Below are 26,879 nucleotides of genomic sequence, written 5' to 3'. Positions count from 1 at the left end.
GGCCTCTATCCACGCTCGAACAGTCCTACGAAACGGAAGTGGCCTAAAAATACCAATCAAAAGACAAAAGGGACGAGGAGATGGCAGCCCACTCCAGGGCTCCTGCCTGGGAAATCTGGACAGGGGAGCGTGTCGGGCTACAGTCCGTGGGGTCGCAGAAGAGTTGCACGTGACTTAATGACCAAACAATGACCAAAAAGACAATAAATTTCAGAACAGATTTTAAAAACAGCCTAACTGTGCTATTCAGAAGAAACTCCTGTTAACTACAAGGATGCAGGTAGGTATAAAGATGGAAAACAAGCGAGAGCATGCAATTACTAATCAAAAGAAAGCTGGGGTAGCTCTATGACTATCAGACAAAGGAATAAAGAATGACATTACGGTATGACAGAAAGGTCAATTCACCAAGAAGATATAATGATTTTAAATGTGTATGCAGCTAACAAGAGAACTGAGAAACAGACACAGCAAAAATGGACAGAAATGAAAAGAGAAACAGACAAATCCGTAATCACAGCCAAAGACTTCAATGAATACTTCTCACTCAGGAAGAGAACAAGCAGAAACATCAGCAACAGTGCAGAAGAAAGGAACCAAGAGCACGTGACATTTAGAGCAATCCGCCCACCAGAGGTGAAACACACATTCTCAGGTGCACACAGACCCTTTACCAGGATAGACCACATTCCGGCTCTGCAAACCAAACAACACATATGAAGGAATCGAAACCCTACAAAACATGGTCTCTGGACAGAACAGATTATACCAGAAATCAGTAACAAAAAGGTTAAAAAAAAAACAACACCCCCCAACCCTTGGAAATTAAATAGTATTTTTTTAGATACGCAATCCTTGGGTCAACGGGAAAGTCTCAAGGAAAATCAGAAAATATTTTGAATGAAAAACGCAACTTATTGCATTAAATGTTAATAGCAGAACAAAAAAAAGGTCTCAAATTCCCTGCTTCTACTCTAAGAGTCTAGAAAAAGAGCAAAATAAATCCAAAGCAAGCAGAAGACACAAGATAAAATAGAAATTGATAAAATTAAAAAGAAAACAAAGGAAAACATTCCATGAAACCAAAAGCAGTTCTTCAGAGAGAGATCAATAAATCCACACAATCTCTTCCCAGAAGAGGAGGGAATACAGCTCTGACCCCTGACTGATGCCCGTGGGGCGAGGGCACTCATTCCTGCACAGCTGAGGATCCACCTGTAACTGTACCACTGCCCCTTGATATCCAAGGTTCCCCATTCACAGACTCAACCAATCTTGGATCGTGTAGTATTTGGTAGGTGTTTAGTGAAAAAACCCACATGTAAGTGGACCCACACCGTTCAAACCTGTGTTATTCAATCGACTGTGACTTTCCAGCTCGCTTTATGAGACCAGCATTACCTTGACACCAAACCAAAGACAGCACCAGAGTAAAGTCAGCCAAGTAGTAAAACACCCCCCAAAACTACAGGCCAATATGCAGGCCTCATGAAATCCTCAACAACATAATCAGCAAATTAAATCCAGCAAATCAAACATGTAACAAGAATACCTTACAACCAAGTGGGCTTTACTTTCCAGGAATGCAAGGCTCATTAAATATTGAAAAATCAATCAATGTTATGTAAACCCTCTACTGAACACTGTCCTGGAAGTCCTAGCTAGTGTAATAAGGTAAGAAAAAGAAATGAAAGAGATACAGTTTGCAAAAGAATAAATGAACCTGTTCCTATTTGCAGGCAACATGCTTGATCGTGTAGAAAACCACAAGGAATTTGAAAACAAAATTCCTAGAACTGATAAATCAGTCAGCAGGATAGAAAGTCAACATATAAAAATCAACCACATTTCTGTATACTGGCAAGGAGCAAATGGAAGCCAAAATTTTGGTGAGGGGGAAGATACACAGATCAATGGACTAGAGCAGAAAGTCCAGAAACAGATCCATTAAAAAAAAATATATATATGGCCATTTAACTTTTGATGGAGGTGCAAAAGCAATTCAATGAATAGAGAACAGTCTTTTCAACAGATGGTGCTGGAACAAGTGGACATCCATCCGGAGGCAAAACAATGAACCCCAATCTAAACATTATACAAAAACTCGCAAAATGTGTAACAGATCTAAATGAAAAATGCAAAACTATAGAAAACTTTTAGAGAAAATATTCAGGAGTTAGGGTTTGGTGAAGAACTTAGACATGATACCTAAAGCATGATCCATAAACAGAAAAAAAAAAATTATAAACTGGAATCCATCAAAATTTAAAAACCTTGCTCTGTGAAAGATAAGCTGTAGATTGGGAGTAGTATTTCCAAGCCATATATCTGACAAAGGACTCTTACCTAGAACTTATAAAGAATTTCCAAAACTCAAAGAACACAGAGAATTCAACTAGAAAATGGGCAAAAGGGCCACTTCACTGAGCATATGCATGGCAGAGCAGCACATGAAGAGACAGGCAGCATCATGATCCAAGAGGCAGACACAGCTTAAGGCCACGATGAAGCACTGCTTCACATCTGCTAGCAAAGCTAGGATAAAAATAAGGGGAATTCCCTGGCAGAAATTTCTAAGACGCGGTGCTCTCACCGCCACGGGCCTGCGTCCGTTCCCGGCCTGGGGATCTCAGGTCCCACAAGCCACACGGCGCAGCCAAAGCAAAACAAACAAGACACGGGAAGCGAGATGGCACATGCGCTGTCCGGAATGAAAAATGATGCAGCCACTCTGGGAACCAGTCACCTTCCTTAAAAACTAAACACGCACTCTAAACCAACTATTGCCATTGTTCAGTCACTAGCTCAACTCTGCAACCCCATGGACCGCAGCATACCAGGCTTCCCTGTCCCACACACACACATCATACAACCCAACAATCACACTCCTGGGTCTTTATCTCAGAAAAGGTAAAAATTGTGTCCACACAAAAACCTACCAACAGTTCTTCAAAGCAGCTTTATTTGTGACAGCCCCAAGGCGGAAAAACCAAAATGTGTCTTTGCGGGTAAATGGTTAAAATGATCATATGTCCACAAGATGGAACACGTCTAAAAGGAAGGGTCTACGGCAACAAGCAACAGCTTCCACGGCTCAGGGGAACTGCACTCCGCGTGGAAACAGTCAGCCTCCAAGGTTACGTGCTGTGTCACACACGCTGCTGGTGGGAATGTGCAATGACACAGAGGTGATCAGGGGTGCAGGAGCAAGCACGGGGCATTTTCTGGGGTGAGGGAGCTGCGTCTCTCATGGTTCTGGGGAGTGTGACACGAATGCTAAAGTTTTACAGCATTGTACAAAGAAAAAGGGGTCAATTTTACGTTTAACTTTTAAAAAGATTAAAAAAAATAATAAAAACAGTTGGTATAAATACTGGCCAGCAGATTAATGAACAAAATGTAACATCCACACAAAGGAATGCTCCTCAGTGATGCACACGTGGCGCTGGGGGCTCCCTGACGCTTTAGACTGAGTGAGGCTCTGGACACTCAAGGTCACACATGGTCTAATCCCGCCGCCTGGCCTTCTGGGCGGCTCAGCCGTAACGGACCTGCCGCCCAGCACATGAGACATGGGTTCCATCTCTGGGTCGGGAAGATCCCCTGGAGAAGGAAATGGCAACCCACTCCAGTCTTCTTGCCTGGGAAATCCCGGGGACAGAGGAGCCTGGCGGGCTACACTCTCTGTTCTAAGAGAGTCGGACATGACTTAGTGACTAAACGGCACCACCACTCCTGCCACTTACACAAAGGCAGCTCAGTGGCTGCCAAGGGAGGGATGTGCGGGAACCAGGGACTTTGTGGGGATGGAAGAGTTCTATTACTCTAAGGAGGCCGTTACGGAGAGCACTTACGTGTGTGTGTGTGTTGGGGGTGGTGGTGTGAAGCAGTAAGAATTACAGACAAGTTTTGTTTTCTTGAATGCTTTTCAGCACTTAGTTTCTGGTGTGTGTATGTTAGTGAAGCGGTAGCAATTACTGGTAAGTTTGGTTTTCTTGAGTGTTTTTCTGTTCTTTAAATTGAAAAAAAATCTTTCCTGACAAAGTATTCCTCCTTATGCTCACTGCATTTTTTTTTTCTTTTTGAAGGAACATGTCCTTGTAAACCAAATGAACTAAAGAAATGCAACACACAGACCCCCAGCTCCCCCGTCTGCCCCAGGACCTCACAGAGTCTGGGGGCTCTGGGCTGTGACACTACCTCCCACACTGCCAGGCCTGGGCCCTGTTGTCATAGTGACCAGCACTGGGATGCTGACAGGCTGATGGTGTGACCGTACGTCACCTTACCTGCAAGTAAGCATCACCATCCACTGTGATGGCCTTGGGAATGCTCTGAGACCAGAGGGGGCAGTGCAAAAGCGCAGGGTCAAACACGCCACCAGGCTCATGGAAGGGCCCGTGAGGAACGCTGGGAGACCCCCACTGCACAGCGAAGCTAAGGAGACCCTGCGTGGGAAGGGCGGCACCCAGACATTCACTTGCTGGGCTGTGATGTCACAAGAAAGTTGAGTCAGCGATCACCAAGCACCCGCTGAGCCAACGGGGAAATACCCGAGGCAGAACTGCCAAAACCCATGATGCTCAGTGAAAACTCTGGCGCTAAGGAACTCAAACCACTTAAAAACCAAACCACTTCAAAATAGGCTCATGAAGCTGTACAGCAAGAGCAGGAAGGAACCTACCAGCCATCAGTCTGAACCCACGGGTAGCTACGACTCCATGGAAGCTGCATGGGACCAACTGGCCATTGCAGAAGATTTTCAGGACTTTCTTTGGGACCTGACCCACTTTTCCACTCTATGACAAATCTCACACCTACTGAGCGTGTCTCACACCCAATTTCCGTACCTTTGTTCTCATGCCTTGAGTCTGGCTCTTATGCGATCCTGCCCGGTCTCCAGAACCCATCAAAACAACACCCCCTCCCCACCAAGTCACCACACAAGTGCAGCCCTTCCGTAGGCCAGGCGGCGGCTTCCACGGGGGCTGAGTCCACCTCACTGCTGCAACGAGACCCCCAGACATCTTCCCCAGCGCCTGCCCACACTGCTCACAACACACAATTCATAACTCTCATTATTTCACCTACAGGTCATCTGCTCTGTGAAGGGAACAATTCAAGTGCACCGAGACGGTGAAGAAAGGCACACGAGAACTTGAACAGCTTTTGACAAAACACAACTTTGAGGCCAGGGGATCCCTTCTCGCCCCGCCCCGCCGTCTTGCCACCCTGCCCCTGCTCCACAGGCACCAACGCTGTCCGTGTCTCCAGGGCTACATGTGAGGCTTGGATGGTTCCAGCCACCCCTGGGCTCTGGGCACTGCTGCCGACCGCCTGCGGACACTCGTCTGCTCTGGAAAGGACGAGTGACTGGGCGGGGCTCTGCCAGGACACCTAGGAGGAGCACGCAGACCGCTCCCCTTCACATGACAGGAGCTCCCAGTGCAGACCTCACTTCTGCGTGTTCTTGAAGCTGACACTGTAACCACCCCCAAATTCCTTTTCCTGAGAAATCACAAAACAATCAGTGTCCTCAGACCGGCAGTCAGAAAACCCGAGCACGCTCGTTGCCCCGACACGTGCTGGAATCTCCAACAAGACAACCCTGAGGGGACAGGGAACAGATACCTGGTCAAAGAGATAGACTGTGACATCATCGAAAAACGTCACTGCCTTCCTCTCCCTCCTGCAGCCGGGCGGCGGGTCTGAGGGCTTCAGCAGGCTCCGCAGATGGAGGCCGTCCTCGCGGCTGAGGACCACGGGCACCGGGTGCTCAGCCTCGTCCTCGGACTCGGAGCTCAGGCTGTGCAGGGTGAAGGCCCGCAGGTCCTCGTCTGAGTCTTCACTGTTCTCGTCCTCCTCGTCAGCATCCATCCCATCCTCGGCGAGGTCCAGCATGCCCGACACGCCGAGCTTCCCCAGGTACTTTCCCTCCACGTCCGGTTCCTTCAGCTTGGGGCCGTCAGAGTGGCCGCACAAGGCCTTCTCTGGCGTCGGGGCCACGGGACCGCTGCAGCGGAGCGGGGCGTGGGTCAGTGCCAGGAGTTCGTCGGTGTTGGTGCCGGTGGAAGCCAACGTGCAGGGGGGCTCCTCGGGGGCCTCGAGGTCATCCCCGCTGCTCAGCTCCGAGTTCTGCAGACTCGAGGGGCTGCCGGCCTCATCATCGGGGGGAAGTGTGTGTGTGGGAGCATCAGGGGGAGCTGGTTCTGCAGGTTCTCTGGATTCCAGGTGATGGGAGTTCTGCGGAGCAGGAGGACAGCTAGGGTCAGGCGGGCTGCTGCTGGTGTCCAGGCAGCTGTCCAGGGGGCCAGGACTCTGCGGCAGGACCCTGGGCTCAGGCAGGGGCTGGTCCGCTCCCAGGTTCGACGCCGAGGTGCCCGGGGTTCCCTCCGACCTCCTGTCGGGCTCAGAGTCGTTGTCTGAGAAGTACGCAGAGTCTCGGTGTGAGCCCTGGGACGCAGGCGCGGCAGTCTGCGAGGTCGCCTCCGCGCCTCTGTGGCCATCGGCGGCATCTGAGATGACGATGACAGGCTTGGGAGGCAGCCCGGCGGGCATGCTCTCACCCACCGAGGCTGTGTTGGGCGCCGCGGCACCCTCGGGGGCCGGGTGCAGCGTCCACTCGGGGGACTCCAGGTTCTCCGTCTCGTAGCCGCTGTCCGCTGGCTTGTCGGGGGTCAGGAGTTTCTGTGGCGCATGAGGGCCTAAGGAGCCCAGGAAAGCCTCATGGACATCCACCGAATCCAGGGAGTCCGGGGTCTCCGTGGATGGCTCGGAAGGGGGGCCAGGCGCCGACAAGCTGTCCTCCAGGAGGCTGTCCTGACTGGCCGAGTCTGAGGAGAAGGCGGACACCAAGCCGCCCTCCTCTGCAGCAGCATCTTTACGACCCAGCTGCCCCAGCGCCTCCGCGGCCTCCCGGGCTCTCTCCTGCGGGCCTCGAGGGCCGTGGTCTTCCAAAGGCAGCTGGTTTTTTAAGTTCTGCCTCGATTCTGGAAGGCCGTTCCCTATACTCACCTTGCTGGTGGGGGTGTCCTGGACCAGGCTGGGGTCACTCTGGGTCAAGCTCACGGCCCCCTCCCCCATCTGAGTCAGGGCTGGGGACCCGCTGCCGGTTGGGGCGGGGGTGTCCGACGGGGCGGGCGAGAAGTCTGGGTTTGCCTCTCGGCAGGTACTGTCTTCATGGACACCGCCCTCTGGACACGTGGGCCTGGCTCCGCCCTGCTTCAGGGCCGCCCCCGGGGGCACATCGTGAGGCGGCCCCTGGCTTTCGAGCGAGGTAGGAGGTACCTGCGGCTGTGGGGAGCAAGGTGAGGCCGCTGCCCCAGCACCACCTTTGGGCGCTGCGCCCGACTCCTTGTCCTGCAGGCTGACGCTCTCCTGCAGTGAAGAGTCCGGTTTATTTTCAGCAAACTTAGGCTCAGCCTCTACAGACTTTCTACTGGGAGTTTCTAGCATGGATTCAGGAAAGCCAGCATTTCTGAGTTCTGTCTGCAGATCATTTACATGCTCTTTGCTGGACAAAGAGTCTTTCAGTAAGTTCTTCTCTTGAAGAAATAAAAAGTTTTCTGACAACTCTTCAGTGTCCAGCTGATCAAAACCATCTTGGTGTACGAGTTTGTTTGTGGAGTACAGAGGCTCGCAGTCAAAAAGCTTACGGGGCTTTTCCTTCTCCAAGTGGCAGGCGATTACGGACTCTTTGGGGTCATCCAAACTTGAACTCAGGGTGGGAGGCTTAAAGTCAGCTTGGATTCCATTTAGTTCTATCAAGTCAAATATTTTTTGGTGACTGGGCAAAGCCTCTGACTTCTCAAGGTCATTAAATAAACTGTTGAAAGGGCTCTCGGGGCCCTTGGTGCTGTGCGCCTCCTCGGGTCTGCTGGCGTCTTTGGGGTCTGCACTGTTCTGGAAGAAATCCTCCTCTGTACTGGACTCCTCAAGCTCCAGGCTCCTGAGCGTCAGACACTGGGACGCGCCGTCCCCAAGCCTCTCAGGATCATCCATCTCTGTCGTGAGCAGAGCAGGCGGGTAATCTAGCTCCAAGTTGCTACGGCTTTTTTCTTCTAACTGGATGTAGTAGTCGCTTCCGACAGAAAGGTTGTGGGCGTCGAAAACGGGCACCACCCCGGGGGCCCGCAGGGGGATATCCTGGCCACTGTCATCCTGCTTGCCAGGACCAGGGTCTGAGAGCGAGCTCTCGAATGCTTCCGTGGGGAAGAAGATGCTGGTGTAGGACAAGGCTTCATCCGGGGGGCCCCGGCTACGCTCGTCGAAATGGTCGTGCTTGGCCGCCTCCCAGACGTACTCGAAGCTCAGGCCTTGGCTGGTCTCGGTCACAGTGAGGACTTCCTCCATCTCTCGGCCAAGCCGGTCCCTGGTGAAGTGGTCGAGGATGGGGAAGGCGGCATTACTTGCAGCATCTCTGCTGTTTGCGGTGGGCTTGAGCGCGTTCCACTGCTGCTCAAAGTCCACTTCCGGGTCCCTCTGGCTTTGCATCCGCAGGTAGGTGAGCAGCCTGTGCACGTCCTCCGCGGCCGGCCGCTTGTCTGGGGACAGCCAGCAGAACTGCAGGACTTCATACCTGAGCAAGATGGACAGGAGATTAGTGGACAGATGACAAATTGTTTTAAAACAAGAAAAGACCTCATAAGGACCCCCTAGGCCAGCTCAACACCCCAGAAGTCCCAACACTGAATCACCTTGCTGGCCATCGGCAAGAGTCTGGCTCATGGTGAGCTCTGGGGGAAAGTGGAAATGGAGCGCGAGAAAATCTGACCACTGATCTTCTGCGTCCTTAGGACCCTGTGCAGCATCACCGCAATTCTTCTGGCCTTGTTGTTTGTTCTTCTGGCGTTTTCCAGGCACTCAGCCACTGAATTTACAAGCAGCCCTAAAATGCTCTCCTCTGAACACAACCGCCATCGGTCTCCTGCTTGGTCAAGGATGCATAGGTCTCACGTATGAGACTTACCCACTCTATTTTGTGAGGACTCACACAGACACACGCCATGGTGACTACTCTCTAACGACTCCCCCGACAGAAAGGGACCCCACGACCTTCTGCAGCACATGCATCCCTCAGGCCACCAAAGGAGCTGAGGGTGGAGGGCAAGAGCAGAAACAGAAGCCCAGAGCAGGCGGCAGCCAGGAGTTGGTCTTCAAAGGGTTGGCTGAATATGGGCAACGCCCTAAACTGCGGCCGTGAGTGGAAGGGAAGACAGGACAACAATGTCACAGTATTAAATTTACGGCATAAACATCCAGTTATTCTGGGTGGGTTAGTTCTAGCAAGTCAGGTGAGGGGCTGAGCAGTGCCCATACAGAAGGGCAACCAGGTGCAGGGGCAAGGCCCGCTGAGTACCGGGTGACGCTGACAGGGGCCTCAACACAGGGGGGCCTGACTCTAACTGGAAATCAAGGTAAGAACGGGTCTGGAGACTCTTAAGAAGTAAATTTGTTTTTGCAAAGGTCAACACACATTATGCAAACTGCCTCAGGTGCCAATTCAAACTCGATCATGGCTATGCTACCTGTCTTGTCACACGCTGGGTGTCACACATACAGCCTCGTTCAAAAACAATTCCACAACAGCAAATGCCCTTAAACTGATTCTTAGAATTAACTCAGACTTAACAAGTTTCTTATCGCATGTATAAGACTGAAATTCCTGCTGGTTCTACACTTTTTTTTTTAAACAGTATTACATTTTAAAAATTGGATGTTAATTCTAAAATCAGTCATAAATAATATATAAATGATTGCTTTTCGTAACACTTATTGTTGAAAATCAGGGAATATATAACTAAGACTCGTGGAGACAGAATTTCTTCACCTTCTGAGAGAAGGTGACATGAAGTTACCCACCATCTGTCGGAGTAGGGCTGCTCCAGCTGGGGCTTTGGGAGTTTCGTGTCCCTCTCTCGAATGACCTGGTTGAGAACATCTAAGTTGGAGAGGTTGGAATAAGGCTGAGCAGCATTCTCAAAGAGCTCCCAAAGTGTCACACCCAGGGACCTGTGGGGGAATAAAAAAGCACATCTTTCTCTCTTCAGATACTGAATTTTTAATACCCACAGTTTTACATGTACAGTCATTAGTCATTTCAAGCACAAGGGTCTACGGAAGAGGTTATTCAAGATAGCTCTTTAACATGACTTAAAAAGCAAGCGCTTCCATGAAGACGTGGACCACAGCAAGAATGCCTCCTCAGACTGACTAACAGAATGCTACTTTAGGAGTTCCGGGCAAGGTAAAAAAAAAAGTTAGATGGAGCTAGAGGGAGTAATCACAGGGAAGCATTCAAATGACTGTCACCTTTAAAACTCAAGGAATCATGAGGATCATCACAAGGGCCTTGGAAGGGTCAGCAACATGGCTAGATACAGGGTAAACACCTGGAATTCTGAGGGTTTTGGTGGGGGGGGGGTGAAATCCCATTCACAACAGTAGTAAGCAGTGGAACTTCCAACGTGACCAAGTCTTCCCTGTTGACCTGTGTGTCTCCTATTGCAGTTATTCTGAGTATTCAGGGCTCTCTGCTATCAGGAAGGATGACTTCACTGCTTGGTGGGAGAGGCCACCCGCCCGGGTCACTCACTGCCTGCGGGTGCTGTCCCCACAGGCAAGGGATCACCTTCTCTGTACCTGCCCCACCCTGTCCCCTCGGAAATGGCCTTTGCTGGTGGGTCGGGGGGATACGTCCTCTACGTGGTCTCCATGTTCCTTCCCACCACTCCCCCTCCCATCGTGTGTTACAAGCTATTTTCTGCAGTGGCTCCTAGACCTGGCTGATCGACTGTGTCCCCTGGACGCTGGTACTGATCGCCCACCCCCGAGGACCCTTAGCTGGCAGATGCAGGGATGGCTGCAGGCTTAAAAAGCTCTCATGTGACTGTGACTCCTGTCAGACGCAGCTACTGATGAGTCACATGACGATGGCCGATACCCACCAGAATAATAAGCTGTATTTGAATACATCAATCTATTATTTGACACTGCAGAGTACAATATAACTTATGAGTTAAATTCTCTTTACGCTCATCTCACAAATCAGTCAGTAAATCAACATATTCAGTATCTAGGTGGAGAGGGCATTTCTATCAAGGAAATAAAAGAACCCGAATCTCTAGTCCAGTTCAAGAAGGGAGATGTGCCCTTGGCACAGAACTGCTAGGTGCAGAGGGCTATCTTGGATAAAAGAAGTTTAAGACACTGTCAATGACTTTAGCGAATTACCAACTTATTCAATTAAGGAAAATAAAAAGTTTGTATGAAATGCGAAAGACTCCAAAGGCAGCCTCTGACTGGGGCACAGTGAGTGTTTTCAGCACCTGATCTGATCCTGGGCGAGTACCTCTGCCGACCTCAGCTTCTCCAGACCCCTAAGGCCCTTTCTCTCTCCTCATAAGGCCTGTTCCTGAACCAGCCCTCTCCTCAGCCCTTCCCCTGCTCTTCAGAGAACACGAGGCCTGGGCTTTCTCAGCTCCCCACTCCTAACACCTCTCTCCAGCATCCCTCGTGCGTCTCCTCACGCAGACCACCAAGGAAGATGAGACGTATCCCCCTCTTCAAGGCCCATCCTGTGGCTCCCTATTCCCTCATCTTTCTGCCCAGTCTCCTCAGGAAAAGTGGTATCAGCCACTGCCCACCATTCCCCGTCTCCCTAAGGACCAGCAGCCTGCTTTCTTCTGGGAGGAAAAATGTCCTGTAGCTCTTCTCCCCTCTTCCACCAAACTCATGGAACCAAGACCCTCAGGTTCACCCCCAGCAAAGGGCAGTGTGGTCCTTGCCTCGGGCAGAAGCTGATGCCACTGCCAGCCCTGCCGCCAGGGCTTCTCACCCCATGAGAAACAAGGGGCAGGCTCTGTCTCTGGGAACGCAGGCTAAGTCTTCAGGTCAATCACCCCACTGAGAACAGTAACAATATGGACGATGCATGAAAAGCAACTTCTTATGAAACATACTGAACAACAGAGAAGCTGGCAGGGAACTCACTGGACAGAATCTGGAGCTCAGAGAACAAAGAGGAGCGCCACACCGCGTCTGACCGTGGCGCCTGCCGGAGCACAGGGCCTGCATGCCTGCGTCTATGGTGAGCAAGGCTCGACGGTGCACAGGCCCAAGCCCTGGCCCTGCCCAACAGGGGGCCTCACAGAGACGTCCTCACCATGGTAGGGACAAACCCTCCCCCCAGCAGTCTGGGGGGCAAGCTGGCTTGGCACCGAGGCCCTGTGAATGAGTGCATGTGTGTGACTGTGAGTGTGTGTGTACATGTGTGTTGAGTACAAGGGTGTGTGTGTGCCTGCGGCAGGGGTGGGGGGCGGACAGTCCCAAAGAAGCTGTGACCACAGAGCTGGCCTTATTGGGATCCGCAGCCCAAGCTCACACCATCCGAGCGCCCCAAAGACCTCAGGCTGAGTACAGAAAGCCCTGGGCTGCTGTCGCCCCTGATGAGCCAGGACACACAGAGAGCTGACAAAAGCACGGGTGCCCCCGCTGAGGGCATGCCCTCCAGTCCAGGCTCCCAGGATCCTCACCACAAGAAGGCCCCGAGGACACAAGGCACCATCAAGAGCCAGGAAGATCAAATCCACGAAGACCTCAGATACAGGAATTATCGGATGCCGATCACAACCGAACTTTAAAACACTCTGGGACAGTTTTTTAAAAAATCAAATAGACCTCCTAAAACAGAAAAGCCAATTAACTGAACTATAAAATTCAGTAGAGAGATTTAATAGAGGAATAGACACAGGGGAAGAAAGAATTTTAAAAAGACCAAGAATTAGCAGCTACAGCCCAGGTCTGAAAAATGATCTAGAGTGTGGCACAGGGAGCTGAAGAGATGGAATACAGAAAGGAGAGAATAAGAGAGAAAAGACAAACCAAGAGGTCGTGACGCATGTCTGATCAGACTTCCAAAAGGAGAAAAAATGGGGTTGAGGCAGTTATTGGGAGGATAAGGGCTGAGAACACCCACCGAAGATATGACATGCCAAGCAGAAAAACAAAAAAGTCCACACCTGTAGATATTACAGTGAAACCACAAAAAAAAAAAAAAAAGACCAAGAGAAGAGTTTGAAAGCAGCCACAGAAAAAAGTCATGTTACCTTCAAAGAGCTCAGGGAGACGTACAGCTGACTTCTCAAGACCAACCATGGAAGCCAGAAGACAGTGGAGTGAGGTCTTCAATACACAGAGAGAAAATAACTGTCATCAAGCAAAAAAATACACTTCAAGGATGTGGACAAAACAGAGGTATGCTCAGACCTATAGAAAAAGACCTGCGAGTCTGTTACCAGTGAGACTGCACCACAGGAAATTCTGAAGGACATACTTCAGACAGAAGGAGAGTGAGCCCCAATAGAAGGTCTGAGATTTGGGGGAAATTAAAAAAAAAAAAATAAGGCAAAGTGATCTGATTACATGGATAAACCTAACCAAACACTGACGTTAAGAAAAATAACAACATCTTGTGGGGACAAGAGAAAAAAAAGATACCTCACAAGGATGAACATAATTGCGTGTGTGTGCGTGTATGGTGTAAATTTAAAGCATGTTAAAATACCCTGGGGTCCTTGTATTGCTCAGAAAGGGGCCAAAGTCAGAACTACTGTTACTCTAAGTTAAGTATACATGTTATTTCTAGGGTAGCCAATACAATCGTAGCAATAGAGTACACAGCTCCCAAACTACGAGGAAAAGAAAAAAAAAATCCATAAGAAGCTAAGAAGCAAAAAACAGAAAATAGAAAAAGCAGGACAACAGCACCAACAAATAAGAGTAGATATAAATTTAGAACACTGTAACAGAAACTGTCAGTCAAAGACCTCTTACACACATCTTTTTTCAACTTCCATTAAACTGTGCTATATCTCAGTGCTATCTAACGGTCCAGACTTCTTTCAGTTTTTTCATTCACTCAATTAATATTTATTAAACATCGACTATAAACAAGGCCCTACAGTAGGCAAAGAAAATAGCCTTGGTTCCTGCTTTTATGGAGATTATTACTGTTGAATGGGTAAAAGTTATTGCATCATTGCAAAGACTAGGATCACGGCTGTGATGTCAATAAACTGTCTTTCGCATCATCAGTCGCTGGTATTCCTACATCTCATTCAATTGTTATACTTTCCCTTATGAAAGTACTTGAGAAGAAAGAAGTTAGGACTTTGTTAATAACAAAAGCCTAATCGAATGGTAAATCGATACATACCAGATATTACTATATTTAGTTTGATCTGCAGTTAGCAGTCTGTCTTGAAAGCTGGTTACTAATTCTGGAGCAGTCCACCGAAGAGGGAAAAATTTTTTATCATCTGTCTCAATATAATCCTCCTGTTTTGTAAGAAAGCACACAGAATTTTGAATTCTCTAACACTTCTAGTGAGCTCAGTAACTTAATCCTAGGTCATTCTCAGAAAACACATACTCTACCCAAGAACACAAGTCAGAAAAAAAAATGGACACAGAGACAGAGTTTCTGGGCAGAGGGTGGGTGGAGGGTTTCTCTGAATCAGCCTCCTGGGCCTCATGAGCTGGTCTCTGAACCATGAATGCCTGCTCAGTCTCCCTTCCTGGAAAAGGAAGGTACGCTGTGTCTGATGTACAGAACGCGGACTCTGAGCAAAATATCTCGTAAACTATGCTGGGCTGTATCCCTGAGCAGAACAGGGTGGTTAATGAGTAAGAGCGCAGGCTCTCGAATTGGACAGACTGGTTGAATCAACATTCAACCACCTACCAGCTCTGTGCCTCTTGGGCAAGCAGCAAACATGCTGAGCCTTATTCCTGACCCATAAGACCAGGAAGATGCGCCAGCCTTCCCTTTACGGTGAGGATTACATGTGATCATGCGGGCAAGTCCTTCATAGTGCCCAGGTGGCACACAGCAAGTGCTCAAGATACTGGAGCTACTATGGAGACTAAGGACAGACCTATATTTGCATGAATATATATATGTATTTTTGCCCCATAGTAAGCTACCTTACTCAGCTGGGCTAAGCAAACACACACAAATAAAAATTTCACAGGTACTTTACTTATTTTCTTTAGGGGATATATTCATGACAGAGCTGAAAAACTCAAATCCCAAGCTTACTGATTTGAGCTGAAATTTTACCAAACATGTAACAGAAATATTTATCTATGATGTGTATATTTTATTATATAGCAGCAATAATTATTTACCCTCCCTTTCCCAACAGGCATGGCATTCTGTGATATGACCACTTCATGAGCATTACATTAGATCAGGAGAGAACCCTTAAACTTCTGGCTCACCTTGTACCTGCTGAATCCTATTCCATAATCACCCACTTTCACATTTAAGTCCGAGGTGAGAAAGCAGTTTCGCAGGGCTAAGTCACTGCAAACAGAAAGAGTGAAGCGGACATGAGAACAAGGCGGACCAACACCCAGGATGACACGACGTGGAGCCACTGCGGGAAATGGCTTTCTTGGGAAATCAGGGTGGTGAGTGTCTTGAGTTCTCTGATAAATAATTCATGTTTTAAAAATCTTTTTCATAGAAAAAGGCAACGCCACATTCCTAATTACTTAAAGAATAGAGATGATCAGGTTTTTTTTTGTTTTTTGGGTTTTTTTTGGGTAAATCACTCTGACTGCTAACAGGTTAAATTCTAAATATATCTGTATCTTGTTCTGCATTGATACCAGACTTATGGCTCATTTCCTGGTATTTTTAGAGTTACCACGGAAGAATTCTAAACTGGCTAATTTGTCTGAATTTATTTTAAATAGCTTACATTACCTGAGTAATAGTCTAGTAGTGGTCTCTTAACTGCAAGTAAAGAATAAAGTTACAACTTCAAGCATACTAAAATAATCTACATTATTAAAAATGTTTGTTTTAACTCCTTTTTCAAAGATATACAAGCATTATAAATGATTTAGCCCCCAATTCACTCTCTTCTTTTCCAAACTCTACCTCTCCAAAAGGGAGGCAAAGAGCATATTTTCAAGACTGACTTAAAACAATTTACTCAGTTTATTTAAGAACAAATTAGTTTTAAAAACTACCTAACTTGGAAAGTAAAAAACTACTTTCTCTAAAAAATCTTCCCATAGAGACAGCAGATTACATTTTTTTGATTTTAGCTTTAACCCTTGGAATTTTTAAATTATCAATTGGCATATGAATGAAAAAGCCACTGAACTAAAATAGAATTGAAAACCTAACTTACAGTTTTAAATCTTAAATAAAATTTCTCAGAAACTGAATTTCCATAGTCCAAAATTTAAAACGTTTGCCTTTATATGGCCAAAAGTAAAAAAACTATCAAATTCTTATTTTCAGTGATTTTCATTTCCAAAGCTCATGTGTCTGAAATAGAACAAACAACATGGATAAGGACACGAGAGCTAACGCTGATGGAATCCAGGGACAGCCTAGTGCACACCACCACTGATCCCATCATACTATCAGGGCTAATGTTCAGAAAGCACTTTACACACAGGTGTTTCTCCAAGCACCTGATACGTATTAACTCATTTCATCTTCACAACAGGCCTCCCAGGTGGGTACCAGAATGTTCCCCATTTACAGAAAAGGAAACGGAGGTGCAAGGAACTGAAGTGACTCTGCCAGGGTCAGTATTTCTGTCTCTCACCATCAATAACCATCAATGACAACCCATTACCAGTCAGAGCGCACTGCCGTCCGTGCGCTGACCTCGTGCTGATCTCAGCAGACATCCCGTCTCTGTGTCACACCGCGGTAGCTCACAGTATGTCATACGTTGTCACTGTTGTTACGATTGTGATGATGATCTGTGATCACTGACCTTCAGTGTTACTACTGTAATTTTTCTGGCATTTTTTAAGTGATAAAAGTTTGAAGTCCAAGATAAGAAAGCAGTTAGATGTATCCAAACCAGTCAGATGCAGTCAATCCCTCTGTACACCATCTTTACAAGCAGTGTTTTCACGGCACTCCACCAGGCCTGTGGAGTGTCTGGGGAAAACCTCGGGACACCTCTAATGTCACAGACAAAATGCGAGCACATGGGGGGATCAGTGTCCCAGACCACCACAATAAAGCGACGCTCATGATAAAGCAAGTCTCTGAATTGTTAGGTTTCCAAGTGCATAAAAAGGTGATGTTTACCTTACACTGTAGTCTATTACGTGTCCAAAAGCAAACACACAAACAAAAAAAAAATGCTATGTATAAACCTTAATTAAAAATACTTCATCGCTTAAAAATGTCAAAATAATTACAGTAGTAACACTGAAGATCACTGATCACAGATCATCGTAACAAACAACAACGACAAGGTGTGAAATACCATGAGAGCCACCCGACGGGACAGAGACAGGAAGCGAGCACACGCTGCTGGAGAGATGTACCGCCAGACCTGCCTGACGAGGGCTGCTGCAGACTTCTGATCTGTGGGGGGTGGGGAGGGGGGGGCGGCCAGCAAACCCGCAGTGTCTGCGAAGCGTGGTAGAACGAGGTGTGCTGTAGAAACCTCCCATCACAAGGAGAGAGGTGGCCCCTGGGTTCTGGAGATGAGGAGGAAGGATGGGCGGCCATGTGCGGGCAGCAGCGTGTGGGGCTCTCAGCTGCCTGGCCCCTGGACTGCGAGCAGCACACGCATGGTACTGCGGGTCCTGCCCGAGGCTCTGGGCACCACCAGCTAGCACTGCTAAGGCCCCTGCAGACAGGCCCTCCTCAACCTTCCCAACACCTCTGTCCTGGGAGCAGAATGAAGATCTGGGTGCCAGCGCCCCTGCCCGGGAGCATGCAGGTCATCTGAGGCCGGGTGAGCCCTGGCACCTTCCACTCCAGCCACTCGAGCCACTCCAAGGCCGCCGGCCGCCTCCCTCCACACCTTTCTCCTCACACACGGTCCCTGCAGGTCTACAGACACGGGGAACAAGAAGCAGGTAAAAGATGAAAAGATATATGTGCAAAGGACCTGGGACCCTCTGTACACAACACTGTGAAACTTCTACAATTCGACTTACAGTCTCAGAGAGAGAAAGAGAGAGAGGGAGGAGGAAACACCTCTTGTTACCTGAACACTGGGGGTACTGAGTAAGAAAACGATGGTGTGACCAAGCGAATTTCCTCTCAACTTGCCCTCTACCCCACCCCAAACATCCTGGTCCCTGGAGGACAGTGCAAAATTACTGCACAAAGTCAAAGGCCGGCGATCTAGTCTCGGCTCCACCACTCATGAGTGCGCGACTCTGGCGCGTCAGTCAGCACACCAGAGCCTCGTTCTCCTTGGCAAAAAAGAAAAAGGAAAAAAATGAGGGGGTGTGCGCTAACCTGTAAGGGTTAACTCATTAGGTTTTTATAAGGATACAGTTTTTAAACATCAAAACATTCAAAACATCAAAGTGTGTCCAAATTCAAAATGATATAATTCAACTCAAAAGTAGTAAAACATACATATTCTCCAAGGCCCAATAATGTACCAAGCTAGAGAACAGGAGAACGTAAAGGTGTAACTTTTTAACAGCGGAGGTAACTCTTGACGTCAATGGCTGGTTTGGGTCAGGAAATACAAACATACCCAGTATATTCTTCCTTCAAGTTGAAAAACAGGTCTAGTGGCAAAGCTGCCAACTGACCTGGCCCTCAGGGCTTGGGCTCCGCCCCCCTAGGCAGTAACACGCGCGGTGGCCTCAGTGGGGACTGCAGGGACCCCGCCAGGTGAGCAAAGCGGCAGGTACACGGGAGGAGTGTTCCAAACAGTCTCCCGCCTCGATTCACAAGGAAACAGGGCTTGTTCTCAGCTCCCACTGCCGCGAGAGCTTGCCCACCTCCAGGAGATCGGTCTTGTAAAAACAGCTCAGCGGGGCTGCAGCTGTTTTCAAAACCACTCTGTCCTCTATTTAATTAACATATTACCCACCAAGGCTCTCCCAGGAACCCGACCGAATTCCTGATCAAAAGAGCAACCTAACATTACTGAATACTCTTCCAGGGCGCAGCCCACATTATCTTATGTAATCCTGACAAAAGCGCTTCAGGGCAAGATTACCCGGTTTCAGGGAAGAAACAGGCTCAGAGGATTAAGGAAGGAGAGGCCACTTAATAGCTTCAGCTCACTGTACCAACCTGCCACCAGCAGCCACCACGGCGTAAAAACGAACCCCCATGTGGGCTGTGAAGAGACTGCCGCTTCCCACTGGAAGGTGGCTGCAGCTCTCAGAGGCAGCGGCAGAGCGAGGCCAGGGGATTCAGACGCAGCACAAAGAGGCAACTGGGCTCATTCAGCGTCCCGACAGCTTTCGCCCCTGCTCATCAGGTCCGCCTGCACCACGCTTCTCTTCCGCGACACAGCACAGACAAGGCCTACAACCCGGGCCTATGGCCAGCACTCCCTGACCCTCTCACACACACCTTCGCCATCAACTGGGTTCTACAGATGCTGGGCTCCTGTAACACTGGACACCCACACTCTGAGGGCTGGAGGACTTACTAACCTCAGTGTTTCTCAGCAGAAAGTGACTTTTAACTTTAAACTGGGAAAATCCTAAAGAGAGCTTGTGTGTTGTTTTGGCTGCACCACACAGCATGTGGGATCCTAGTTTCCCAACCAGGAATCGCACCTGCACCCCTGCAGTGGAAGCGCTGCGTCCTGACCACTGGACTGCCAGGGACGTCCCTCAGGAGGTCCTTTCATGCACAGTGCTACCTGGGTACAACTTAAGGCCACGGTCACGTGGGTCTCCAGCTACAAGAGACACGCCCACGCCGCCCGCTGGATGCCCTGTGCCCTTACTCATCACAGTGGCCTGGTGGCTTCTTCCTGCTCCTCCAGGAAGACTGACAGGCCGGGCACAGGAAGTCCCAGGCGCTTGGCCAGCAGGTCAGGAAGGTGCAGAGCATGACACACTGGCAGCGCCTGCTGTTTACGTGGCCTTCGCGGCCGTCACGTCTCTGACTACAGAAATGCAGCCTGCCCAAGACCCAGGCTTAGGTCTCCTGTTAGACAATAAGTACAAATAAAAATTAACTGGGAGCGCCTTACTAGATCAGCTTCCAGTTCGATGCGTGGGAAGTTCTATCTCCAACCAACATAGAAAGTTCAACTTTGAGTCAACAAATAAATATTCCAAAGTCCAGCTTAAAACCATGCTACTCAGTATCTTATAACAACCCAGGATGACAAATAATCGGAAAGCATGTATGTCACTGAGCCACTCTGCGGCACATCTGGAACACGGCACTGCAAGTCAACTCTGCTTCAGCTTTATAAAATGCTACTGTGGTGCGCTACCACCAAAAAAACAAAGCACACAAAACTACATAAAACGTGGCTACTTTTTACAATAAAATGAAACAGCTGTCAATGGTTTCAGGAATTTTCTTTACCTTGAGTTTATGTACCTGAATTACATCCAAATCATGTGAGTTAATTTATCATCTTCATTTGTTTGAAACTAGATTCTAAAGTAAGTAAAACTTTAACCTAAAGAAACTCACAGGAAGGTAACATTTACTTAGCCAATTTTTAAAATATAATCATAGAAACCAACTTGGGCTTTAAACAATTTCCAGTTGTCTTTGATAACTTCATGTTGCTGATTCTGATGTGATCTTCTCTGAAAATGCTCCATTCTCCAAAATCTAAAAATTCCTACACCAAGTATTTAGGTAATAATCACTTGTGTTTTATAAAAGAGTAACAATATAAATATGCTGGAGAAAAACAAAATATAAGGTTTTTCCATTATAAAACAAATAGATCTTTATATTTTGAAGTTTTGTGTATGGGTTTCTGCCTTCGGCCTGAAGAAATTCATAATTCTTTCAGGTCTCTTAAAAAGCACCTTATCAGAATGATCTGCTCACTGTGCAAATCAAACAAGATAGATATGTAATAAGAGAGTTAATTTTCCTTCTTCCTACCCTGAAGTAATGTTGAGAATGTGATAGGTATTTTTCCATATCTGTTCACACACACACACACACACACAGACTCACACAAACCTCCGCAGATGTAAGCATTTTCTCTTTTTAATGGTGTCGTATTTTAAAAACATTTTATATATGTGTGTATATAAAATACACAACCTGTGCAACCTGTGTCCCCACGTCAGTACACACATGTATTCCTTTTCAGGTCTTTCGGTTGTTAAGAGTAAAATGATTTAATTAAAGTCAACTAAAGAGACAGCTCAGTGGTAAAGAACCCGCCTGACAATGCAGGAGACTCAGGAGACACGGGTTCAATCTCTGGGTCAGAAAAATCCCCTGGACGAGGAAATGGCAACCCACTTCAGTATTCAGATGGAGGAGCCTGGGGTCGGGGGGAGGGGGGGGTGCGGTGGTCGGACATGACTGAGTGTACATGCATGCACGCACACATGCATATACACACACTTAGCACGCAAGAGTCAGACATGACTGAGCATGCATGCATACGTGCACACGCGCGTGCGCACGCACGCGCGCGCACACACACACACACACACACACACACACACACACACTCTGCCCAATTTGTCCAGAGACCTGAGAAAACATTTCAAACACAAATCAGAGCTGAAAAGCCTGGAGAACAAGCAGGAGTCTCTTTCTGAGTTTAAAGAATCATCATCTCAGGACTCAAAGCCCTTTGCCATCCTAATTAAAACAATTATGTGGATGATCTGAACAAAATACGACGTGCTCTGAGAGCTGTGGCTGTTCAAGTGGGACCAAAAAGGTCTGGAGAGATGCATTACCCCGACCCCAGGGCTGCTCACACCAACCCCAGTACCCCCGACCACTCACAGTGGCCTCTCGGAGTGCCGACCAGAGGCCGACACTGGGACCTTCTATCAGAAGATGACGTCAGACCCTCAGAGCCCTCCTCCAGAACCGGAGAGGGCCACAATGTGACAATGGCACCCAGCGGGTGGAGGTGGAGCCTGAGGCTGACGCGAGGGGGATGCTGAGGCAGGGGTCTGGAAGGCAGACCGGAACTGCTCGGTCTCGACTCTGAGCATCACACCTTTTCGAGTGCTTGGAGATTCTGGCAATACCCTCTCGGCCTCATGCTGTATTCAGGCACTCTGTTCCCTGGTGCTGGTTTAGACGGAGCCCAGCTCGACCCTTGTTCTGACCCTGGGCAGGAGGGGACATCTTGTTTATAAATCAAAAGTTCACACCCACAGCTGGTCCTCCTTGGGCTTCCGGCAGAGCCGGTGCCACGTTTGGGGGTGGCGGTGGGGGAGGCGTGCGAGCGGAGGGACCCACCTGTGCAGGAAGTGCCGCTTGTGCATGGCCGCCAGCCCCGCTGCGATCTCGCACGCCAGCCTCTGCAGCAGCATGGTCTGCGCGTCCCCCCGCGCCGGCTCCGGCTCGCCACCACGCAGGTAAGCCTTCAGGTCGCCCTGTGGGAACCAGCCCAGGTCAGTTTCCAGAGAGGACCGGGGAGACAGACGGGCATCTCAGCTGACAGAGATGCTGATGTGACTTCTTAGAAATTACTCAGATTTGAGCTTAATTAAGAATCTTACTGAACACATTTAAAATTACAAAAACAGCAATTCCAACCAAATACTTCAAAGCTTGAGAAAATGTCCCTCTTCTTTTAGGATCATTCTAAATTCAACATCAGTTTACCTTTGTTATAGAAACACATGGATAACAATGGCTAAAAAATAATAATAATAAATTAAAGATAATTTTACACTGACACAATTCACATTTAGTGTAGATGTACAGAAATTTCCAGGTCACTGAAAGAAGATGATGGAGAGTAAACAAGAGGGGCCATTCACACCACCTTCAAGGATTCCAGGGGAGGTCACATCACAGTAGCTTTCAGGAACAACACAGAGGGAAGGAAGGAAAGAAAAATGGATGGAAAAGGAAGAAAAAGCATTTTCGAGTGCCGGTAATGGCTTCAATTCTTTGCCGGCTCCCCCACAGCCCCTGTAAAAAAGAACACTAAGGCCACTTCAAAAACATTCATGATGTGACTCTAATTAAGTCTGTTCAAAGGACAGGAAATTGAACAAATTCACACCTAGACCCCAGCACACAGGTGTTTCAATGTCCCGGGTACTCGTGAAGGAACCCCCACTCCGCCCCCCACAATACACACACACCTTTCTCGGTTTCTATTTCCTGACTCTCAAGGTGGTATGTCCTGGGGAATTTACCGTGTATCTCTTTGGGGAAATACACCTTTGAGACAATCTTCCATGTTCTGCTTACCACATGATTAAGTATTTATTGATGTAATATAATTCCAAGGTAAAGCTTTATATATAATCAGTTAATAAAATTTAGAAAAAGCAAGTCAAAAGTTTTCATTTTTTTTTAATGTGAGTCAAAAAAGATGCCCGAGGAAGAAAATTCCTTGACCGATTAAAAGAATCGACTACCTTCCTAACGACGGCTACAGAAGACAGCAAACTGATCAAACCTCTCAAATCAGACTTGAGAACAGCCTTCCTCTGCTGCCTTTGCCCACACTCAACACTATGTGTTCCAAGGCAACGTCAAGTCCACACCAAGAACTGAATTTGCTTTCATTCCCAGTTTCAATGATCTTTATATGGACGATAATGTTGGTGTCATGGGGTTCTCGTGGCTGGGAAAGACTGAAGGCAGAAAGAGAAGAGGGTGACAGAGGATGAGATGGTTGGACGGCATCACCGATTCAACGGACATGAACTTGGGCAAACTCTGGTAGAGGGTGAGGGACGGGAGGCCTGGCGTGCTTCAGTCCGTGGGGTTGCAGAGAGTCGGACACGACGTGGCGACTGAATAACAGCAACACTGGTGTCAATAACTGTTACCATCTGGGCTTTCAAGCAGGAGCCAAGCACTGTGCTGGGAGTTTCTGCACCTGTTACCGCAAATAACTCTCACAATTCGAACCACTTTCCGGACGTGGAAGAGGCTTAGGGAGGGTGAGAACTTTGCCCAAGGTCACAGAGTTAACAAACAATGGGCCTGCACATCCACTCTTCGGTTTACCTGCCAAGAAAATTCTGTTTGGTGAGTGAATCCAATTAGTATGCAGAGCAAATCAGTTATTTTACAAGAATGAACGTCAAGCCAACTAGAGCCGACCACACGCTCTCTAGGACTCTTCCCGACTCAGCGAGCTGCTCTGCCATGGGAGCTGCCGCCCTGGACCGGGCTGGGTGCTCACCCCCAGCGCCGCGCTCCCGCTTCTCTGCAAACACAGCCTTTCCCCTTCTGCACCCCGCACAACTACAAGCTGCTCCAGACCAGAAACACGTTTTTTTCCCCGTTAAGAAAAATACATTCTCCTCACCACCCCAACCCACCTTCACCCAGGCTAGGCTCTGTCCAGTGCAGAAGTGGTGGGAATAAGGGCTTCCCTGGTGGCTCAGAGGTTAAAAGCGTCTGCCTGGAATGTGGGAGACCTGGGTTTAATCCCTGGGTTGGGAAGATCCCCTGGAGAAGGAAATGGCAACCCACTCCAGGACTCCTGCCTGGAGAATCCCATGGAGGGAGGAGCCTGGTAGGCTACAGTCTGTGGGGTCGCAAAGAGTCAGACATGACTGAGCAAGTTCACTTCACTATGGGTGACAATTAAATTAGCCCAGAAAAACTCCAGCAGAAAGCATGGGGCCTACAGGCTCATGGGATTTTCATAAGGTAGCCCACACGGAAACGAAATATGAGAACAGAGAGCTGAAGTTTATTCACCTTACCAGTGAAATGACAACTTAAAAGGCATCTGTCTAACCCCCTTCCTTCAATGTCCATCTAAGGGAAAAACTACCCTCACACCACAAAAGGAGGACTATGCTGTTCTGCGTTTGGCCGATTCTCAAAGCAAACAGGAGCCGCTGGCCAACAGCAAACACTTCCCGAGTGATTTTGGCCATGAAGGCAGGAACGGCAGAGTGGGTGTAGCTGTTTTTCAAGGTTACCTAAAGTATATTCCTTACCACTCACTGTTCTTAAGTTATCTTCTCTTCACAATAGGCACTCCCCAAATTTCACCAGGAGATAAAGTATAATAAACAGAAAGAGATTTTGCTTCAGCTCTGAAGGTTTCCAGCTTGGCAAAAACTCAGTCTCTCCCCACCTGCACTGGGGTGGGGAGGAGGGGGGGAGGGTAAGCACGGCCCGGGCAAACACGTCTCTAACCTGCGGAGTCAACATCAGCGGTTCCTGAGGAGCAGATCAGCTTCTCCCGGACAAGACGTGCGACGGGCTGGGAGGGGCCCAGGGCTACTTCTATGTTCTAGAAAGAACCCCAGCGCTCTCCTGGCACCACCATGCTAAAGAAAAATCAGCGTAAGATCTTCAACTACAGCAAAGATGTTTCTATAACTACTAAAAATGGATCCATTCTATCCAGAACGGATGAAGCTGTGAAGTGTAGGCATCTGGCTTACGCTTTAATGATGCTGAGTGAGCCCACTGGGATTATTACTTTGCCCGCAATGGCACCCACTCCAGCACTCCTGCCTGGAGAGTCCCATGGACGGAGGAGCCTGGAGGCCTGCAGTCCACGGGGTCGCTAAGGGTCAGACACGACTGAGCGACTTCACTTTCACTTTTCACTTTCATGCATTGGAGAAGGAAATGGCAACCCACTCCAGTGTTCTTGCCTGGAGAATCCCAGGGACAGAGGAGCCTGATGGGCTGCCGTCTATGGGGTCACACAGAGTTGGACACGACTGAAGTGACTTAGCAGCAGCAGCAGCATTACTTAAAAAGAGAAACACTGAGAACAGCAATGTATTCTGAAACAATACAAAGTTCCCTTTATCCAAGTTTTAAGTATTTCTTACATCCTCCCTAATGCCCTTCCGTAAAAAACTCAATAAAACCTTAGGACGCTAGATGGCAGCAAAGCGCTGGTACTGAGACCTCAGACAGCAGAGCGGTAGCTTGGCCCCCTCTGCGCTGAGGCACGTGGACCTTCAGATGCTTCCTCGGAAGACCTTCCCCAACCCCAACACCGGCTGCCCCGAGTGCTTGGTCCAGCTTTCCTCCGGACACGGAGAACCATGAATTCACTTCAACACGGCGTAAAACCCCACCCAACAAGCAAATGGATTAGAAATTACAATTGCTCATACGTTTAACAGAAGGATTTGGGAGAAAACTTTGTTTTTAAACAAAAATTTGACTGAAAGGATGAAGGAATGGCATCGACAGCCACCTGCTCAGCATCCACTGAGGAAATCAAACCTCTGCACCAGGCGGGAGGCCCTGGGAACTGCCAGCCCAAGGGTTCTCACTCCTCACACGGACTGCGCCTCTTGCCCTCGCCAGCACTCAAGACCCACCTGTCCACGCCCACACCCCCACAGCACCTCCTCCCATCACGAATTACCCTCCCTGAGCCCATCCCATCTCTGCTCAAAGAATCTGTCCGTGCCCCTCTGCCTGCATACCCGGCTCCTGAGCCCATCCCACCTCCCTCTTACGGACACAGGGCTGTGGGCCTGCCGGCTGGCCTGCCCCCCACCCCCCAACAGGCTTGGCTCCAGCTGCTCCCATCAGCTATCCCCGGCCACTTCTGCCAGACGCAAGGTCAGCGGTCACCAGCAGAACCCAGTGAGGGCCCGCTCCTTCCTTCCCTACCGGCCTCCTCCTTCCGAGCTCCCCGGTCGCTCCTCTCCAGGCCCCTGTGCGGAACCTCCTCCCTCTCCCTGGTCAGCAGGCGCCGGCACACGCAGGGCTCTGTCCATGGTCCTCGTCCCTCCTCGCCGCAACACCTGTTCCCGGGTGGGCGTATCATGCCATGGGCACTGAACATCATCTCTCACACGCTTCTCTGGCTCAGACCTCCACCCCCACCCCTGAGCCCCAGGCTCATCTGTCAGCTGCTCACTCGACACCCTTCCCAGGATGCCCGAAAGGCATCTCCAACCCAACGCACACAATGCAAAGCTCCAAGATCTGCTCT

The 26,879-nt window shown here is 48.9% G+C and overlaps 1 protein-coding gene across 1 annotated transcript in view; it reads right to left on the bottom strand.

Annotated features, from left to right (window-relative positions):
- LMTK2 (lemur tyrosine kinase 2) overlaps nt 1–26,879 on the bottom strand; it is a 71,256-nt gene that overhangs the window by 3,979 nt on the left and 40,398 nt on the right. The window contains exons 7-11 of the mRNA XM_068969152.1: nt 22,223–22,359; nt 15,283–15,367; nt 14,216–14,337; nt 9,862–10,011; nt 5,632–8,578 (exon numbers count right to left, since the gene is read on the bottom strand). Coding sequence (XP_068825253.1) covers nt 5,632–8,578; nt 9,862–10,011; nt 14,216–14,337; nt 15,283–15,367; nt 22,223–22,359 — 3,441 coding nt within the window. The remainder of the gene's footprint in view (nt 1–5,631; nt 8,579–9,861; nt 10,012–14,215; nt 14,338–15,282; nt 15,368–22,222; nt 22,360–26,879) is intronic.

Source organism: Capricornis sumatraensis, chromosome 3 (assembly GCF_032405125.1).
Source record: "Capricornis sumatraensis isolate serow.1 chromosome 3, serow.2, whole genome shotgun sequence".
NCBI lineage: Eukaryota > Metazoa > Chordata > Mammalia > Artiodactyla > Bovidae > Capricornis > Capricornis sumatraensis.
Note: the sequence above shows the minus strand (reverse complement) of the source record. Positions and strands in the feature narration are given on the sequence as shown.